Source organism: Brienomyrus brachyistius, chromosome 11 (assembly GCF_023856365.1).
Source record: "Brienomyrus brachyistius isolate T26 chromosome 11, BBRACH_0.4, whole genome shotgun sequence".
Lineage (NCBI taxonomy): Eukaryota > Metazoa > Chordata > Actinopteri > Osteoglossiformes > Mormyridae > Brienomyrus > Brienomyrus brachyistius.
The window spans coordinates 4,200,824-4,221,417 of record NC_064543.1 but is presented as its reverse complement, the minus strand read 5'-3'; the positions used below and the strand labels follow the sequence as shown (position 1 = coordinate 4,221,417).

General features: G+C 48.8%; 2 protein-coding genes, 1 long non-coding RNA gene and 1 other non-coding gene across 6 annotated transcripts in view; 1 reads left to right on the top strand and 3 right to left on the bottom strand.

Moving 5' to 3' along the window:
- The window catches only part of LOC125751974 (FERM domain-containing protein 5-like), a 54,778-nt gene extending 46,245 nt beyond the window's left edge, over positions 1–8,533 (bottom strand). Inside the window, exons 1-2 of the mRNA XM_049031460.1 lie at positions 8,401–8,533; positions 8,155–8,284 (exon numbers count right to left, since the gene is read on the bottom strand). Of these exons, the coding sequence (XP_048887417.1) occupies positions 8,155–8,256 (102 nt within the window). The 5' untranslated portion in view covers positions 8,257–8,284; positions 8,401–8,533. The remainder of the gene's footprint in view (positions 1–8,154; positions 8,285–8,400) is intronic.
- A 200-nt stretch (positions 8,534–8,733) lies between these two features.
- Positions 8,734–11,424, top strand: LOC125751989 (uncharacterized). Its single transcript, XR_007400826.1, has 3 exons — positions 8,734–8,933; positions 10,493–10,584; positions 11,194–11,424. It is a non-coding gene; the product is annotated as an uncharacterized LOC125751989 (long non-coding RNA).
- On the bottom strand, positions 9,559–9,630 carry trnah-gug (transfer RNA histidin (anticodon GUG)). Its single transcript has one exon. It is a non-coding gene; the product is annotated as a tRNA-His (tRNA).
- On the bottom strand, positions 9,826–20,030 carry LOC125751975 (mucosa-associated lymphoid tissue lymphoma translocation protein 1 homolog). Of its 3 annotated transcripts, none has more exons than XM_049031461.1 (17): positions 19,954–20,030; positions 19,779–19,857; positions 19,124–19,237; positions 18,709–18,763; positions 18,074–18,198; positions 17,849–17,984; positions 17,170–17,345; positions 16,855–16,951; positions 16,207–16,242; positions 15,717–15,920; positions 14,931–15,108; positions 14,700–14,774; positions 14,495–14,622; positions 12,588–12,737; positions 11,661–11,815; positions 10,898–11,023; positions 9,826–10,752 (listed from the first exon to the last, which is right to left on the bottom strand). In XM_049031461.1, exons 4-17 carry the CDS (start codon positions 18,716–18,718, stop codon positions 10,381–10,383), a joined length of 1,968 nt encoding a protein of 655 aa, XP_048887418.1. In that variant the 5' UTR covers positions 18,719–18,763; positions 19,124–19,237; positions 19,779–19,857; positions 19,954–20,030; the 3' UTR covers positions 9,826–10,380. The 3 variants fall into 3 exon arrangements, with proteins under 3 accessions (XP_048887418.1, XP_048887420.1, XP_048887419.1); XM_049031463.1 differs by having other exon boundaries at positions 19,146–19,237; XM_049031462.1 differs by lacking the exon at positions 19,124–19,237.
- Positions 20,031–20,594: the final 564 nt, after the last annotated feature.

The window sequence follows — 20,594 nt, the reverse complement described above, 5'->3', positions numbered from 1 at the left end:
TGGCCGCTTGTCCTCCTGAAGCGCCGATCCGGAGGTGGGCTTCGGGTCCGGCTGCACTGCATCACATCCCTCTGTCAGCCCATTCCTGCACTTTTAATCTTGTAACCTGGAACCGCAGTGGCTTCGCATGTGGACCTGCTGGTCTTTATCCTCCCAGTTCACAAACCACCAGGCCGAGTATCTCCACGAATAGGGTCAAGTTTCATAAAGGTCTCCTAAGACCACAGTCAACTCCAACCACATCCACTAAAAATGCTCAGCTGTCAGGTCAGCCTCTGAACAATTAAAGACGGCCTAACAGCTTCAGAGTGTAACGAGGCAGGAGGGCGGCAGACAGGGTGAACGACAGGAGTCAACTGACCTGCAAACATCACATGATTAGCTGAAATGCAGACAAACGTTCCTTCCTTTACTGGAGTGCCGATCGCCGTGCCTACAGCCTGCTGGATATTCCTACACGTAAACCTACCACAAACATCGCAGAGAAACAGATACTGCTGCGGTCTACATTCGTGAAATGGTCTCGGGAAGCATAGGAGCTATAATTTTACACTAGCACTGAAAAAGACTCGTTTATCTAGCAAAGTTGTGTAATCAGGCGCATGCTGTGCAGAGAGCCCCAGCAGGCAGGTGAAGGCCCTGAAAAGGCCCTTTACACACGTGGGGGCCAGCAAACTCCTGGGAGGAAGGCTACAGCCAGCCACTGACAGTGATTAAAAAGCACTAGTTATTAACAGATAATTTAAGATCTCACCTTGCCCCAGGCAGGAGCCAAACTAGGCTGAGGTCTCAGTATCTGCGATGGTGTTTCTTTATTAAATGTTCTTCGCCTACATGTTCCACTTTAAAGCGTTAATCTAGTTCAGTCACACAGGACAGTATGCGGATGGGTAATGAGCACCTGGATATTTCAGAGATATTGATCTCTCCAGGAACACTTTCCCTGGACCATCCAGCGCGGATGACAGATCCTGAGTGACCTCCGTGGCAAAGCTCAGAGGGTTCTTGGTTCTCTGCGTTTGCTTGAAAGAAGTTGAAATTATTTCCTGTCATGTGAGACCGTCATGGGAGAAGATCTGAAGCTGACATAATAATTTGTCATGCTGGGGTTTTCACATGGACGCTCGGGTCTCCATGGTAATAGTCTGGGTGCGGGATGCGTGCTCCTGCCATGGAGATCTGCGTGTGTGTGGTGGTCGAGTGCTCAACCCACGCAGGTTTCCTCCCATAATCGAAAAACAATGCCCTGCTTCTGTTTTGAAGAACATCTCAAGAACGTTTCGGCCCTACCTGGTTCAGCTCTGACCAACCGCTTATGGTGTCTTAGGAACATACATTGTATTCTGTCAGAACACAAGCTGAAGTTAATTGTTGGAGTTACCAAATTCGAGCCAGTGCAGGGGTGAGTGACCAGTGTATGAGCGTGGTTGAGGGTTGGTGCCCCATCCTGGGTCGTCCCATGCCTTGTTCCACACAGACAATCCTTTTAGAAGAGGAATAGGTGTTTCAGGGGCGGCATGGTGGTGCAGTGGTTAGCACTGTCGCCTCACACCTCTGGGACCCAGGTTCGAGTCTCCGCCTGGGTTACATGTGTGTGGAGTTTGCATGTTCTCCCCATGTCGTCGTGGGGTTTCCTCCGACCCAATAGGATAAGCGGTTTGGAAAATGGATGGATGGAATAGGTGTTTCATTCGGCGTGTGGGATCAGGATGTGGGTCTTGGGGAAAAAGCCGGTGTCTACGAGAAGGCAGTACAAAAAGCCCACCCCCCTATTGCTGAGGCACCCTAATTATTACTCGATTTACTCGTTAATGATCTCGCATGCTACTGAGTAGTTTCCACGACTGGTGGCGAAGACCATATGAGATGTTCAGATGTTCAGGAGAATATCCCAGTACACACCACACACACATACACACACACACACACACAATACAGCTGGAAACACAAATCACTGCAGGATGACTCACAACCAATCTACTCTATTAGATTTACTCTAGAGTTCAAATCCATAAATTACACCATAGGGTACAAACCTGAAGTCGGTAACTGAATAATTGAGAACTCAGTTGTAAAAATGAACTGACACGGGCTGTAACTACTCGAGAGAACCTTCCGGAAAAGTCTCCTCGCCTCGTATCGGCTCTTGGCTTAAAGGTGCCCTACGGCTAACTACAGATTCCTCACAAAAGCACTTTAATGGTCGTGCCCGTAAAGTCGCAGAGTGCAACTTCATGCCGGTTGCAGAAAAGCACATAAATAAGTTAGTTTTCATTCCAGTCAGAGTTACCGGTACTGCTACAGGTGAAATAGCCAGAGCGCAGAAGTGCTCCGCAGATCATCTCCGCTCCGTCGACGGCTTTCATTATTCATCACGTTTTTACTTATTTATTCTTCCAAAAGCAACCCTGCTTTTCACACAATAGAGTAAGAAGTGAAGCATGTAATCCTGGGTATGAGGAATGTTCCATGTTACCCCACATCAGAATAAACAGATGCAGCTCCGTACCAAATGGCAGCAGCTTCATGTTTTATAGAACTCATTGTTCTGTGGAGTAACAGGCCTCAATGTGAGCTACAGGAGACAAGAATTAGTCACCCTGTGTCATTCAGTCAGTCAAATCGCTTTTATCTCACACGGTGCAGTCATTCACGGTCGGACCGCCCTTTCCTCATACGGTGCGGTCATTCACGGTCGGACCGCCCTTTCCTCATACGGTGCGGTCATTCACGGTCGGACCGCCATTTCCTCACACGGTGCGGTCATTCACGGTCGGACCGCCTTCTCACACGGTGCAGTCGTTCACGGTCAGACCGCTTTTTATCCACAGCGGGCATGAAAATGACCACAGTCACTGTGACTGGGTCCGCTGTGACAGCAGTCCTTTGGGCTGTGCAGGAATCATTCGGACTGGAACACGCAGCCATTAATAACAGAAGACCGTCAAAGCCTGAAGACAGAGCACGCCTGGGGGACGCCACAGCGACTGAGAAGAACGCAGCATCGGTTCCGTACGGCTGATCTGCCCAGCAACAACCAGCGATGGTGCAGATATGAGCCCCCAGCATTCGTTCATCTTTACTCAAGTAACCATGGGAAGGGCAGAGAAGCACGGCAAACATCATGCAGACGGAGTAAACATCTGCCCTCTGATTCACATCATGAACGAGGAAGGCTACCCCCCCTCCCCGCCCCCCCAGAAGGGGGTGACAGCCGAGTGATCTATGGGATTACTGTACAATATCACACATTTCTGGATGGCATACATCTCAGTATTATGGGATAGCAAAGGCTTTGTCCCTGGGCTTCATAGAGGAGCCTGGAGAAAGATAAGACCGAGCCTACAGGGAAGGGATGGGGGGGGTCACATGGGCAGACCCTTATGCACCATAGCATAGACAACGGGCCTGGAAAGGCCCGGAAATCACCGGCGGCCATCACCATAAGCCAGATTCCCAGCGAGCCAGCTCACTTCTTCCTGACCCATCTGCCCATTCCAACATCCAATCATGCAATTATGGAAGAACCTGGCACCTAAAACAACCGTCGGTGTCTCAGGGCCTCAGCCAAAGGAGTAAATACCCTGAATCCATCTGAAAGCCCTCAAATGTAGCACCACCTGACGGTCTGGTGTTTAAACTTCTTAGGGAATGCAGATCTGATGAGAAGATGCTGCCTCAGTGGATACTCTCACACATCTGGGGGATGGGTGTGTGAAATTCCACCCCTGCAGATCTCCCTCTGTTATGTGGGGTTTCCTTTCACTCCCGAAAACACCTGATTAAGCAAAACGGCGTCTCTAAATAGCCCACATGTCCAGGGTGTCCCCTGCGCTGTGCCCAGGGCCTCCATGCTCTCCGTAACCCTGTACTGGACGAGCGGTCATGGAAGACGGCTGAAACATCCCTCCCAGGTCAGAGCAGGCCCAGGCTCTCCTTCATCCACATCTCCGGCGTGAGTGTGGGTTAGGACTGAACAGTAAATCAAAGGTTATTTGTTCAAATCCCATGACCGGCAGAGTGATTTCTCCACTGGGCCCCTGATAACGGCCCATAACCCTAATTGATCTGCTTTCTCACTTGTACTTCGCTTTGGAAAAAAAGCGTTTGCTGAATAAATAAATATAAGGATTCACGCTGGCAGAGCCTGTGTTTCAAAAAGACCACAAGACTCACAAGGAGCCAAGGCGATATAGTGAAATAACTGATCTGAGATCAGCCATGCTCCCAGAGCCAAGCTGCATCAGGTAAAACCAAATAACCTGTCAACACAAACACTAACAGGTGCCAGAGTCCCAGCTGGTACCCAGATTAGACTGCAGTTCAAAAATATTATTAAATTAATAGTTTGTATCAATGTTGCCAAAACAGAAATGGAGGCAGTTGTGCTGTAGACATCATCTTCTTCCTCACATATCGAAAGATTATCTCTTGGGAAGCAGGTAATCCTCCCTACATGGGGTCCAGACCACGACAAAACAACGTCAGGAGATTACGCACAGGGCCCCGCCTTTCCGGTTCTGAGCAAACCGTTTCTGCCCTTACCCGCACTTGGGAACATCTGCGCCGGTACGAGAGTTGCTCTGGCGTCACCGTAGAAACGGCAGAACGCCTGGCACCACGCTCGGTTATGACCCACTTCCCTACATCTCCACGGTCACCTAGGAGACAGCCTGCCGAGCAGAGCACGCGGTTTCCCTTCAGGAGCACGGAGAGTTTCGGCGGCACGTTGTCGAACAGGTTTCCGACCGGCCCCAGATCAGCCGGACAGGACAGGGGGCACCAGACCGACGTGCATCCGATGGGTAAAACTCTGGCATGGAATAGTCCACCTTAGCTGCAGATCTGCGTTAAACATCACCCAGGTTTTGCATAAAGTAGGGATGCACCGACACTGAGAGCATGTTCATGTCAATGTGCTGATGCCTCTAACCCAGGGGCGGGCAACCTTCTCTGTAAAGGGCCAGAGTGTACGCAGGATTTAGGGATAACCTTTAGGTCAGCTGTTCACACCCAGGTGTGAGGACTCTTCAGCCAATCAGTCCTCTAATTAGGGAGTTGCAGCGAAAACCCGCAAACACAGCAACCCTTTCTGGGTAAGACTGGCCACCCCTGCTATAATCAATACCGTGTAATGACATCATTACAGAGCAAAATAAACGGGACAAGATTTCTGCAGCATGGAGATACTTCAAAGCTAACAATGAAATCCACTGTTTATTATTGAACTGCTTATTATTACTGGTTAGCAGAATACCTGTGTGTCATTTTGATCAGGCCTTCACATTTGTTTTTTGCAAAAATATGTTGTGCCCCGCTTGGTGCTGCAGTGATGGGGGGGGGGTTCCAATACTGTCATTCATCCCAATATTTTTATGCTGAAGTATCGCATATTATTTTTTAGACATCACACAGCCCTATTTAGTATCGGTGAGTATCGGTACTTGTACTCGGTCTGAAAAAAATGGTATCGGTGCTTCTCTAATTAAAAGGACTGACGTGAGGGGGCTGACTGGCTCTGTGAGGAGGAGGAGGAGGAGGAGGAGGAGGAGGAGGAAGAGGAGCATCTGGGAAAGTGGAGAAGCCACAACCTGCACACAACCTACCGACCCCAAAAACACTCTTTAAATGCTGCTGGATAACAAACCTGCGTGAAGGATTCAGTTACTTGGGTATTGACTTAACTTCACCGTAAATGTGGGAGAGCTGGGAGAGACAAAAAGGATGTTTCAGGCTAACCAGGTATACAGGAGCTCGCCGGCCGGCTTGCTGCTCTCCGCCAGTGCAGTGAAATTTCTCACATTAATGCATCTTTCTGCAGCGAAGAGACGCGTCGTTCAGAAAGTCAGCAGTACGGCTGCTGTAGACTGCTGTCAAAGACACACCCCAATTTTATTCTAAATTAAGCCGGAGCAGTTAAAATAAATCTCTTTAAAAAGCCAGCGAGTCGCCAAGGATTACTGCGAAGGGTACACACCCATTTGTTAGGGTCATTAATATTAATGTTATCATTTCTCACGTACCATTAACTTTAGGGTTAGGGTCAGACACTTGACAGGTCACAGCACACGTGTATGGCTGGAGGGAGGGTGGGGGGCAAATGGCATCTTAAGTACACCCAGGGGCCCATTCGCCACTGGGGAGCGCGTTTCTGCCACTGGCTGTATACGTCCTCACTGCAGAGTCGTAATCACAAAGTGGTCGTTTCACACCCACTAAATCACGCTGGAAACACACACCTGCCCCCAGACCCCCGGCAACAACCCCCAACCCCAAGTAGGCAGCTGCTTTTACTACAGTGCCACTGTTTGGGGCTGTTTGATCACTCAACTGGAAAAACGGCCATATCACAGTCCACTGTGCGCCGTAATTGTGGCCACGCTGATGTAATGAGGCTTGGACTCAGCATCAAACTGCGGGGAGGCAGGAACGCTGAGATTCGAGGGGGGAACGCTGCAACTGGCACGGCTGTTAAGTGGATAAGTGAAACAGTGGCGCTCATAATGAAAGCAGATCCGCTGGGAATGGCTGAGATCGGGAACGCCTCTGAGAGAGTGACCCAGTTCACGCTAACACTCTGCCAGGGTGTGCTGAGATCTCACAGCCTGGGGAAAGGACATTAGTGAGAACTGTGACCCCCACCCTCAAAGGGGAAAGCTGACCTCCCCTCCTCGCGCCCCCCCCCCCCTTCTGATGGTCCACAACATCCTACAACCACTCACCCACAAATTAACATTCTCCTACAAATTATTCCCCTTCCTTTCCATGCATCCATGGGTTTTCTACACCCACTTGCAGAGTTGTGGGGGGGGTCTGGAGCCTATCCTGCAAGCTAAGGCAGGGAACAAGTGAGGGTGGGCCTCCAACGCGTCACAGCCACAAATTATTCTCCAAATACATTTTATAATTCTTCTGACAAGATAAGAACAAAAAGGTGAGTGTTTTTTCCCAAAGGAAGTGCACTCCCATTACAGGAGAAAAAATATAACTCAAACCATAAAGATGTGCTTTTGTTGTGCCTGTCTCTAGGGAGGATGTTCATGAGTTACTGATTAAGAAAGAGTGGGAAACACTCTGCCCTCAAACAGAAACCTGCACCACTACCAACAGCAGCACGAACTTCCCAGCCTGGCAGTGAAAGCTTGATACCAACAACCAAGCCAGCTGTCATTCTCAACAGCAGGTCTGACGAAAAACGTGCATAGATCAGTCCAAACCAGAAAAAGACGCCATGGGTTATCACTGTTCGGATTAATGTTCCGAATAATAACGGATTGCTATCACTTCCTTAGATTACTGCCCGCACACCGTACCGCGCTTTCACACTAACCCCAACCGGCTCATTTTACCGATATTCCGGCCAAAAGACAACACGAGGAAGCGCATCTCAATCTACGCACGTAAATATTTAATACTCTAATTATACAAACATATTTGCGTGGACGCAGGCGGCACTACATCACGCTGCACACTCGACCGACGCCCCTTTTACACACAGGATGCATTGCCGTCTTTCATTTCCTGGGACCGTGACAGTTATTCCTGCTACTGGGGCACTTCGGCGTGGCCGCCAGGTCGCTGGGGGGCCACGAACATACTCAGGTCCCACTGAGCAGAGTGCAGGGCACAATCTGATCAGGTCTGCAACAGACAAACAAGGCATATTACATACAGTGGCCAGACACGCTTCAGTCTTGCGGTCGTCGTTGCAATGCTCTTTCATGGTCTGAAAGTGCCGGTACCTACACCACGGTGGCTGCATCCTGTTTCATCCGATGCCTGAGCTTTCACTTACATCAACCACCAAAAATAAAACGAAAACTTCAGATCTACAGACAAGCGTCCTGCCACCGGGACTGCAGGCTGTACCAGCAGCGCTCCCCTCCACGCCGTCCAGGGTCCCATACCTGTAGGTTGATCTCTCAGGGACTCTCAGCTCTGAATGCCAGGCGTGCCCGCCCCGCTGTACCCGGTACGCAATGCAGTTAAAATTAAGGGTCCGAACCAGCATCAGAGTGGAGGGAGACCTGCGGGACCCAGCGACACCGGTCTGGTCTCTCCCGACACAACAAAGGTTCAGTGCGCGCCTGAGCCTGCGATCCGGGGGCTCGCAATCTCAGTAACTGCGCTGTGGGCAGGAGGATCGGCACTGACCTGAATGGTGCAGGTATACTCCGTGTCATCCAGGAGTCTGACAGTGCAGCTGTACTCTCTGTCCAGATTCCTGATGCTGCCGCTCCTCAGCCGACTCAACATCTTCCCCTACACGGCCGCTGCTCTGCGCCTGGGACCAGAACAATAAACCGGGCACAACACAGAAGCGAGATCACACCGAGCACCCTCCCGGGTCAGCTGGCCAAGGAGCGGCGGAGGTGTCATGGGGGCTCTAAGCATCCTTACGGTAAGAGCGTGAGTGCGGTGCCAGGCTGAGCGCCAGCGTCGGACGGCAGCACGTCCCCGGCCGCAGCTCCGCTCCCAGGGCTTTGCCGCGGTCCAACTCAGCGCTCACCATCCAGCACTTTGCATTTTGAGACAAATCGGAGGGGAGCGCGCCGGAGCGGCGAATGATGTCGCTGTGATCCAATGAGAGCCGGTCTTCGAAGGAATGGCATTTCTAGCTACCAATGGGAAATCCGATCACTTGTCGTTTCGGCCAATTGGAGACCATATCGGCCGAAAGAACTCTTGGAAGCCCAACTAATAAGAAATTCTTCCTAGGATGCTCTCAGATACTGAAAACAGGGGTTCTGAAGTGATGATCCCGCAATATGTCGTTTACAAGATTGAAATGTGGCAGTGTGTTCAGCATTATTATATGTTCCAGTCCTACTTTGACATTGGAATAACGCAGGAGCGTTCAGGGAATATTTTATAAGTCTTTTAAGAGTTCCATCCAGCAATCTTCCAACAGCCTGGCTTGTATACGATTGCAGGTATTGTAAGATTCGTTTCGTTAAATGATTAGCCGAAAGTGGACCTTTCGACAGACGCCCTGGTCAAGAACCAAACGTGTCAGCTGTACTTGAAATTGTATTACATCCTTAGAAAACAATAGTGTATTTTTAGCGTTACTTAAAATGTTCAAATGCTTTGTTCACGTTTCACGCTCCAGTGCTCGAACTAGGAGAATCTCACTCAACAGAAAAAATAGACATCTAACGTTTCAGATGGTATGGTCACACATGCTTCAGAGGTTCTCAATAGCTCCATTTATCTCTGTACTTCGTTCCAACACCAGGATGGCCAAAGTTGCCCTTCGCAGTAAATGCATTAACGTTAATTTTAATCACACTGGGCATTGCGCCACAAGTGAGGAGACAACCCCCTTGGTGCTGCAACACTGCCCTCTACAGGAACACCGAGGACCTCGCAGGATGCCGTACATTAGCGGACCTGTTAGGTTGAAGTACATCAATGCCTTCAAGGTGACGGTGTTGGGTGTACGAACTTTGTATAGGACGGAAGGGCACCACATCTATCTGGTCAGCGACGCAAAATGATTTTTTAAAAGTGGGCATTAAAACGAAGTCGCCCGTATGCCGTGACATTGTTTGATAATGCCGTGACTCGGATTCGAACCGAGGTTGCTGCGGCCACAACGCAGAGTACTAACCACTATACGATCACGGCGAGCTACCGGGGCGCTATTTATGGGCCGGCATGCAAATGAAGCAGGAGGTGTAGCGAACTTTTAAATGGGTATTTCATTCAAGAGGAATCCCCAACAGTAGCGGCTACTTTAATAAATAACACATATTAACGAATAGCTCATATAAGACAAGAAATTGTGATTTGTCGGAAATTATTTTACTTTCAGAAACAAGCTTCATGGCTTATTTTAAACTTTAATGAAGTCATTCAAAAGATAAAAGGAATCAAACGGTTTATGAAATATTTTGCAAAAAATTGATTTAAAACATGGAAATATGTGTCAGACCATCAATGCACCGACAGCAACAGATCAGCGGCATGTGAAGTACCTTCAGAGTGAGCTCATTCGCACAAAGATCATGTTAAGTAGAGGTAATGCTAGTGGTGCTAATACACCACATCTATACAACATCAATCCATTACAGACAGAGGTGGAAATTTCAGGTCCAGAAAGTAAACATCCAGACCAGGATTTTGTTTCAACCAACCAGTTGAGTCTCTGTGACTGTGACTCTTTATACTGAACTGGTTGGTTGAAACAAAATCCTGGTCTGGATTTGTACTTTCTAGACTTGAACTTTCCACCTCTGTCTGTAATGGGCTACTTTTGTGTGTCACTTCCCCAACACCGTATTTATGTTACAAATTGTTCCCAATGAGAACTTAACAGAGCACCTGCGTCTGGGATGTTTGTAGTGCAGAATATACACCGCTGTGGTTTTGCCCTCATCACGCACATGTTTTCCCAAAACGTTCCAAACAGTCATTCTCGTCAACCTCTTCTGGCTCGTTGTGCTTGTCCGTCAAATGTCCGAGGTGATGTCTGGCCACACCTTTGCAGGTCTTCAGTGACACCTGGGTGGAGGGATGATCCCAGTGTACGGCAGGCGGGTTGGACGGCTGTCTAGGTGGGGCGTCCTGCTCCAGACAGTGGTGAGGAGCGTCTTGCCGCCTGCTGGTCTCCTCTGCCTTCTTCTTGAGGCGGCCCTGCTCCCAGAGGGCCACCAGGGGCAGGCCGACATCCAGCTTCAGACTCTCAGACAGACTTAATCTCTGCTGAGTGTCTGTGTAATGCAGATCCACCGTAATCACTAAGGGTTCCTGAGGACAAATGCACCAGTTCAGTTACAGTTCCCCTGTACAGGTCCCCCTTGATACACTGTCTGGCATAATTTAAGTTTGCTGCAAGCTTAACCCAGGACCTGAATATACCTTAAGCAAGAACAAGTTCACACTTTGTAGGTACCTCAAGTTTCTGCAGGCCACAGAGCCTGAGACTGCAGGCTGGTCTGTCATTACTGCCAAACCGCAAGGAGCCCATTCTGTCTAAAGAGTCAGAATCAAGTCGTTTGGGGAAAATGTCTCCCGTTATCTGGAAGAGACAGAGACTGGACATTCAGGAAAGCTTCCTCTCCGGACACATGCAGGAAAAAGCCTGAAACGTTACAAAGCTCACACACAGTTAACATTTGTATTCATTTATTTAACTGAGTCATCTTGATAAAGGTTTAAAAGGAATGCATTTCCTTTTCTCTCCTGCAGGGGTCAGTATGTGCTACTCTTCTGAAAGGGGAACTCGCAAGAATTTTATTGCATTATAAAACATTTGGGAAAAAAAAAAGTTTCATTGTTCAATTTTCTGTGGTTACTGGCTGATGTGGTGCAATGCGGGCATTTGATTCCCAGTGAGCATTTCAAAAACATTCGACAGGACAAAGAATCTAGTGAGAGTCGGGGGTATGAGCAAAGACAAAAATATGTGGTGGACGTGAATATCAGAATAACAAAAAAATGTTCTCAATATTTCCTCCATGGATAACAAAGTGAGATTTTGGAATAGGCTTATCGTAAGCTTTAAGCTTTTAAGGCCTGTTAACCTGTTAGCTTAAACTCTGGTGATGCGTAGCATCGCATTGAAACCAGAACTGCGTGAGCTTTAGCTGCGCATACATCTGTGGCTGTACACCAAGACAGAAAGCACAGAGGAACCACACGAGGAGCAGCCTTACAGGCGACGTCTTCAAGCGGATGGCGCAGTCCACAGTTCCAGGGCCTACGGCCTTCACCTTGGCGAAGACGACAACCACGTTGGAGAAGAGAGCGGAGAAGCTCAGCTGAACCGTGACGCCGCATGCAAACGTTAGCAACTGGCACCGTGGCAACTCTGAGGGAGTCAGAGAGGCACGGTTATCAGGGAGATTTGTAATCAGGGAGATGTGTAAGGAGGCGTGTCCTGGAGATGCAACACACGCATGGAAGTGGCGTCAATGCATGCGAAGGCAGTTACCTGAATCAGCCGCTTATAGGGATTCCCCTGTTACACAACAGGCCCTGGACCAAATCAAGCCAGCATAACATCTATTTTTAGTAGGTAACACACTCATTTAGCGTATGTGCAGCATGTACACGAAGACTTTGGGGAACTGATACTCCTATGCTCAGTGGAAACTTTGTATTCTTCAGACTGGTTGTGGTCTTTTAAAATGTCAAATAATAATAAAAGATGTAACTCCATCTACACCGATTTAACTACTCCGCTAAATGACTTTTATATTTTCATCGCTCAAAAACTTTCAAAGAAATAATCAGAATTTATTAAAGTTTTAAGTTTTCCTAAGCCAGTCATACACTTTGTGTGTGTCAGGCCAGCGGTGGTACACGTTTGCGCATTTAATTATCGTAACTGTTCAGATTAACTCAGAGAATCCAGGTGCCCATATCTAATAAGTGCAAACCTATTTCCCACAGTGCAGTTTTCATGTGAAACTCCCTCTGTGCACAGCAGGTGTGCAGGGTGGAAAAAGACCGTCTCAACAGCTTGAGCAATGTAGACGCCGCAGTGCTAAAGACGTTTGGCCCAGAGCCAGACGCCCTGCACTGGAGGTCAAACCCGACCGTGTTCCACGGCTCCCTGCACACATGTTCACGGGTCTCACCGTTGGCCAGCATCCAGCACAGGTCCCTGATCTGGAGCTCCTGGGTGTGTCCTGAGGTCCGAATCGGATCTGTGAGAGCACGCGGGTCCTTCAGGGTGTGTCTAATCTCCATCACCTGCTTCCCCGCCACCAGCGGATCCCTACCAATATCTGCAGAGAGTCACAAAAACGAAACTGGTACCTGATACCTACACAGAGCCCCACCTGCTGCGCAAACAAGCCTCTGAAAGCAGCCTTTGTAAGACACTTGCCCAACACATTGGCTCTTCTTCGGATTCCACTTCCCGATCCTGGTGCGGTAAGATACCAGTAATACTAAGGCCACCTCGTTAATAATTACGCCTGCTGACTTTCGCAAGGCCCAGCTGCTTATCAGAACCTTCCGGCATGTCATTAACTGGTTCACTACAGGCCAGATCGACGCCAGAGGCCACGTGGACAGTGATACTGAGAGCTGTCTTCACTCTGCTCCTGTCAGTTGAACTGGGCCTCCTTTTCCATTTATAAATCAGTCAGATGCCCCACATGAGCACCACAAGGCTGAAGATCAAAGCGTCTCTGCGAGGAAGCCTGCTCTGTGGGCTGGCCTCAAAAGGCCAGGCCGCCCGTGGTCACTGCAAGCAGAAACTCAAAGTCACTCGCTTCGTTCTTGCACCGACACACGGACTTGTTATTTCTGACTTTAAAGCAGATCATAAAAGTAATCTTAACCGACGTGTACTGCCCACAGGGCTACAGTGAGGAAATATACTTTTATGAAAAATCACACTTTTACTGGAATGGACACATTACCTAGACTGGACTGCAATGGACTGGAAGCCATAAACCACGGCTGCCCAATTCTGGTCCTGCAGGGCCAGAATCCCACCCAGTTTGCATATTTCCCTACTAAAGCCGGTAATTAGCTGATTAAGGTGTGTTTGAGGCGCCCAGGTAGCTGGGGGTTAAGGGCCCACAGACGTGCTGAGGTTGGGTTTGAACCAGCGACCTGGCTTAGCCCACTGTGCCACACGCTGTCCCTAAGATATCCCAGACCCACTGACAATCCCACACCCCCTGCAAATGGTCAAATAGAATCCAATCAAACGGAATAGAATTTTCATCCTATAATATACGCCAGAACCACAATGTGTTGAGTTATGTTGGTTTAATCATATAATATAATATGAAAAACCTTTCCAATAGTGTGCTGGAGGCAGGTTAAGTCACCTCAGCACCAGACACAAACCTACAAACCCTTAGTTTTGACATATCTGCAGCCACAAGGCGAGCTGTCCGGCCTTCAGTGGTTCATAGCTCCACCCCCTAATCTTCTCTGGTTTTTCTTGTACTCTTAACTGCTGTCTGCGGTCCAAGAGCTACATGTGTTGGACAGAGCCATAAAGAGGGCACACTGTCTGCGACAAGGGTGGGGGGGGGGGGGGGGCGAGGCTCACGAGAGAAGCAGCTGTCCCTGTGCCCTGCTCGCTCTGGTCTCTGCTGTTTGGAAGCCTGGACCGATGTGACTTTCCAGGGAATGAGGTCACAGCTTACATGGGACAGTTTCCCAGAGCTCTTCTAAAGAGACCCGACTCACAACAGAACAACCGCATGAAGGACCTCACGGGCTGAGACAGGGCTGGCTCGCTGCTGCCTGACAGGCTGGCGATTGGCTCTCTCTGCAGCCCAAACAAACGAGGGAGGCAGCACAAGTGCCTACAAAAAATCGCCATGAGTCCCGGTGTAAACACAGCTCGTGTGCCAGCAACATTACCGAGGGGAAATAAATTCAAGTGACGTTATCTGGCTGCTTCAACAGAACAAATTGGGAAGCTGCACTCCTATCCTTGCTGCTCCACCCGTTCTCGTGGGTGATGTTTACATGGTATGCCGTGGTGAGGCCGCCTACACCAGCGGCAGGTTCTGACCTTCAGACACCAGCTCCAGCACGCGCGTGACCTTCTCTGCCCGCAGGATGTGCCGGTTGAGGTACTTGGTGAAGATGCTGGAGCTCCTTTCTCCATCCTGCACCTCGAAAGCTTCTGCGTCCTCGCACCTGCAACAGCACCACACAGTGGTCGGCGTGGAGTACTCCCCTCCCCACAAGCCCTCGCGGGTCCGAACGACACTTACGTGGCATAACCGTAAACCGTGTTTCCCAGAGGAGCCAGAGAACGGATCAGGGAAGGTACACAGTGCAGGTTGAACCTTAGAGCAAAAAGATCCACCGTCAGATGTACATGTACTCTCCCAACCAGAAGAGAATCTTAACTCGAATCTTTATGAAACTTCACATCTCGGCAGTGAGGTGGGACAGTTCGGCCTGACACCCAGGAGGCGGGCCTGGAACTGCACAGGATGTACCACTTGCGGCAGGTGTCCAGAAGGATGACATTGAGCGCTGTGTGTCTCTCCTGCATGCCGTGCATCACCCGTTGCATGCTGACGCAGTCCTCGGGTCGGTACGGTCGCGGTGCATCGGTGGGCACCAGGTAGTTCCTCCCCGAACACTCATACCCGTGTCCCGCATAGTAGAAGAGCGCTGAGGGTGAGAGAAATCAACACACTAGTTCTAACAGGCCTGCAGTGGGCATCTGAGCATATGCTCCACACTGCCCCCTGCAGGTCTGTCATAGATCCAGCCCTGTCCTTGAACACTGATGTTATTCTGTCGGGCAGTACAGCTGGTAATACTGTGCACGGATTCCTTCCTGTCCACTAACTTCAACCCACAGGATGTAAAACCCAGGATGTATAATTAATCACAAGTGAGTGGAGGAGCACGCCCTGGACATCATCCCTCCCCCAAAACACCCATGCCCCTCCCCAATACACACACATTCCACACGTGGCTATACATAGCACGGCGCATAGCTGTATGTAAACAAGCCCCTCCTGCTTCCCGGTCACCTCGCAGCATCTGGGCGGAGTCAGGAGGGCGCGCAGAGAGGGTGCGCTTTAAATAACGCGCCTTAAACGCCGACGGCGGCGACTGCTCTGTCTGTACACTTTCATTTCTTAATTGTCTTACCTTCTGGGATCTGCAAGGGAATGCAGAATTCTTGGGGAGGGGGCTTCGTCTACTTATCGGAGGACCAGCCCCCCCCCCCCCCCCCCCCCCAAGCGTCACGTAGCCGCCGCTGGACTCACCGTACGCGCCGTGGCTGAGCAGTTGCAGGAACCTGCCGATGGCGGCCAGCATCTCGGCCTTGGAGAGATCCAGCAGGGAAACCACTCTGAAGCCCAGCTGCTGGAGGTGGCTGTACAGCTGGTACACATCCAGCATGGGGGCCAGCAGTGGGGGCACGTGCGAGTAGTTCAGGTTGCCGATTAGCAGAGCCACTTTGTCTGTGGCTGAAGAGCGGGGTGCGGGGGGGGGGGGGGGGGGTTGGAGGGTAGATTAATGAACTAATAAGGGTGGTACAATAGACACCCCCCCCACAGCAACCTACGCAGCTGTTCAAATTGCATTGAAGTAATAAAGCAGAAGCGCATTTAGCATATTTGACTGAAAACAGGTTTACTTTTCCTTTAACGTTCTAACCACGAGTTCCAGATAACAGCAGCGGAGTCTCGTTTTCCGAGAGCGAGCATCCTGTGCTGAAGTCAGCTTTCTCCGAAGGCCCTTCTTCATGCTTACCAGAGAGAGTCTTTGCTGTGGGTTTTCCAGGAAGTGCTACAGAAGAAGAGCGACAGTGTATCAGATCTCCCACCCCCAGCTACTGCCCAACAGCGCGTGGGGCCCGACTCTCGCAAACTCTTCACACGCTTAGCCATAATAAGGCACAGAAGACGAGGAACCGCAAATGAGGTGCTGGCGCAGAAGCTGACCCCCCCGCGACCTGCACCCTCCTGCTCTCACCTCCACCTCCTTATCTACACCACCTTCCCAGACTTTCTCCTGCTTAGAGAAGATTTGAAAAGAGACATTTTGCAATCTCATGATATTACCTCAGATAAACTGGCTGAACCGAACAGCCTTCCTGATGTTACAAACAGCAGGTGGGGAAAGTACCCTGTGTACAGACCTGTCATGATAATACCCATTAGCGCTGAACTGAGGCGGTGTCTACAGTCCCTAAACATGGCCGATAAAGTTTAGTTGGGCGGAGACCAAACAAACGATGGCAGCCGAACGTGCAATGGTCCTTTCAGGGGCGCCGTAAGGGTGGAAATTCCTGGATTGGTCTGGACTGGGAAGCCCAATAGGATATGTTTTTATGGGGCCCAAAATCTCTATCAATGCCCCTGGGTCCTGTGCGCTCCGAATCACCATGCGGGGCCCTACCTATGGAGACGTCCACCGGTTCTGTCCACTGCTCCCCCAGGTCATTAGAGACGGCGCACAGGTACGAGCCTTCGCTCCCTCTGTTCACGTCCTCGATCTGTGAAGTACCCACAATGCATGGGATTATACACTCAAAACTGACAAAGAAACTGGAGAACAAGACAGCACAACCAGGAGGATGACAGGACATCTCTCTGGAACATTCTGTAGAGAAGAGAGGAATCTCGCCCTCCTGCCATTTGGATAGGATAGTCAGCCAGAGACACATTAGGGAAACACTATTAGCGCATGTTACTGTCTCTTCATCTGTTCTACCTTCAAGATGCCCCTTGTCTGCCCCTGTAGGACGTTTCCATTTCTGTACCACTGGTAGCACGGGGCAGGAACCCCGAAGGCCCTGCAGCAAAGCCTGGTAGTTCCCCCCACAGAGACCCTCTGAGGCTTTGGGTTCTCGGCGACATGGGGCTCTCCGCTCCATCCCCCAGGGAGACCTGGAAGCCACCAAAGCATGATGACTGGTGAGCTCAACAGGGCCGATGGGTCTCACAGAAACATCCAAACGCAATCAGGCCTAAACTGTGAAGACAGCTGTCTGGGATTTCACAGGGTTTATTTCACCTGTGACTTTTGCTTTCTGAGAAAATGTGAAATCCACTCCTGTGGTTCACACCAGAGGCACCATCGCATGGTGTGACACTGCATCCTCGCATCACTGGCTAACCTGCCAGTTTCACCATCAACTCGCGCTGCCATGAGGCATTTCTCTCACTGCTAATGGTGAATTGTCGATCATTCACTGACTGTCACTTTATCTGAAACAGCGATCAAACCTCACAGGAAAATCTGAGCAATCACAGCATGACTACAAAGATTGTATTGCTGAAAAACAGCCTGGTTATGTAGACTGGCTACAGGGTGATTTCTATGCACAAAGATTCATGTCGTCATAAGAAGTGGCACTATCACTTTCAGTTTAGGAAGAGGAGAAACATACTAAGCGTTCTGCCTTCCACGACTTTCACTTTGACCCATCGGCTGAACACACAGTTCTGCTGATTGTTCACTCGGCACGCATACTGCTGGCTCCCTCGAGCCTGGACTACAAAGTCCGCTGAAGTGGCTCCCGGGACCTGAAACATTTTGATGCATAAAGGATCATTCATTCTGAACGTGAACAAGCAAAAGGAAATGGTGAAACTAAAACTGAGAATGATCCTACCTCGCTCTGGTCTGACTGGAACCACTGGTACTGCAAGGTTCCTGGTCCCACAGCGCGGACACTGAGTGTGGTCGTGTACTGTGGAGGGACGCAGACGGACACAGGATGCTCCACAATAAGGAGTTCTGAAATACAACGTGTCATTTTTACAGAGTGTGAGAAAAACCAGGAAAAAACCTAAATCTCTTAAATGTGTAACTGGATAGGGAGAGACACACAGACATAGAGGGAGACCATGAGGGACAGAGGAAAGATGGACATGGTAACTGGAGGAGATGATGAGGCATTCAGTGACAGAGGGAGATGATGAGGGACGCAGTGACAGAAGGAGATGATGAGGGATGCAGTGACAGAGGGAGATAATGAGGGACGCAGTGACAGAAGGAGATGATGAGGGATGCAGTGACAGAGGGAGATAATGAGGGATGCAGTGACAGAAGAAGATGATGAGGGATGCAGTGACAGAGGGAGATGATGAGGGATGCAGTGACAGAGGGAGATGATGAGGGAAGCAGTGACAGAAGGAGATGATGAGGGATACAGTGACAGAGGAAGATGATGAGGGACAGAGTGACAAAGGGAGATGATGAGGAACAGTGATGGGGGAAACCATGGGAGCAGATGTAGATGCACACCACTGATCATAGTTTTGTCCTCAGTTCAGTCCACCAGTCATCACTGCTTTACATCCTGTGACAGACAGAAACACACGATTGTTTTTAAACAAAAAAAAAGTCAGGATAATTATCAGTCTATAGTCTAAATAACACAGACACCGAAAGCTTTATTAATCCAAATAAAAGTAAAACTGATTATTTCTGGGGCGTCAGAACAGACTCTTATACCAGCAGGATATGAGAACAAGGCTTAACAGGTCCTTCGGTTTGATTAACTTGGAGATTGCATGGGTTGTTAGCTGTATCCATAGCTATGACAGGCAAAACCGAGATGAAATTACATTTGAATTAAACGGTTTCTGCGTGTTCACATTAAAATGAAAGTGTTTAGGAAATACCGTGGTATTGACGTAAGCCTAGCATTGTACTTTACCTTTCCAAGGTATAAAACACACCCGTTATTTCCTGTGAGTCTGGTAAAACGAAAGATGCTTTCCGACCATAGATTTAGCCGTCCCGCAACCTCGTTTCCAAAGAAGATGGGATGCTGTATAAAATGTAAATAAAAACACAATTCAATGATTTGCAAATCATATAAACCCATATTTTATTGAAAATAGATTAATATTTTCAATTAAATATGGGTGATTTGTAGATCATTGCATTCTGTTTTTATTTACATATTCCACAGCATCCCAACTTTTCTGTAAAAGGTTGTAGAAAATAACGGCGCTGCATATCCTCCACATGAAATTAATTAATCAAAAAAGCAATCGAAACGAGTTTTAAACGTTGTTTAAAATCTTACTGTGGCAAAGTATAGTCAAAAGACGTCAATTCCACAACATTTTTGTCTGTCGGCATTTTTAAGGTAAAGATTATATAACGTTATATGTTATAACTGGCAAGCTCAAAATCGGCATATTAAGTTGCGCCCGAATAATACACACACTACAGTAAGGAAAGTTGTGTTTTATAATGAAACTATCCGATTATTTAAACCAAGCAAACCACACAAGATAAAACAAGATAAAAGGAAGAAAAAAATCAATTACTGTAGTGCAACTGTTATTAAAAGAGAAACTAACCCGGTCCTCTGAGGAAAAGTCCGAAAACAGCCGCGAATCCCCGAGTCGTATCTGTCCCAATGCACTGATATGGCGCACCCTAAACATACAGACAAAAATCATTTTGAGCCTTAAAATGTACCTGCAGGGTACAGAATTGCCCGAGAGGAGGGAGAGAGCCGGCGAAGCTACCAACCTGGGAAGAGAGAGACGGCACTGCCTCCTCCGTCCCCCTTCCATTCCAACAGCGATCAAGTGAGAGTCTGCGGGCAGTGCAGCTGCGCATCAAGCGTGCGAGGGCGCGCTTATCGCCCGCGGTCACTGCCAGGCGCGTCTCTGAGCTGTCAAACGATCGATCTCCGCACGCACGTGTACAGTAACGCTCTCCACCGTGACAGGCAACGATCTATTCCCTGCAAAACCTGATACTTAATGCCCTTACTTAGAATAACATCATAAATCATTAATTGTAAAATATTAAATAACTAAACATTTCCTTTACTGAAAATATATTTACCTGGTTGTGTAGTGTGTTATGAATCTATCATAAGATAAGTTTTACAGGAAAAAAAGGTTTAATGTGGTCTAAAAATGATATTAAGACTGTGGGTTTATAGGTTAACTCCATACAATGCAAAAAATATAAAATACTATAACCGAAATGCCCAAAATAACTATGTATCTGGATTTTTTTGTAGGATAACTTTTTGTAGGAAACTGAATCTCTTTGAGTTGGGTGCCATTTTTTAGAGAACTCTCAGAGGGCCAGGTATTTTATACTTAAAAATCAAACTTTACTAAAAATCTATTTGCCCGGACGGATTCAGCTAACAGTTT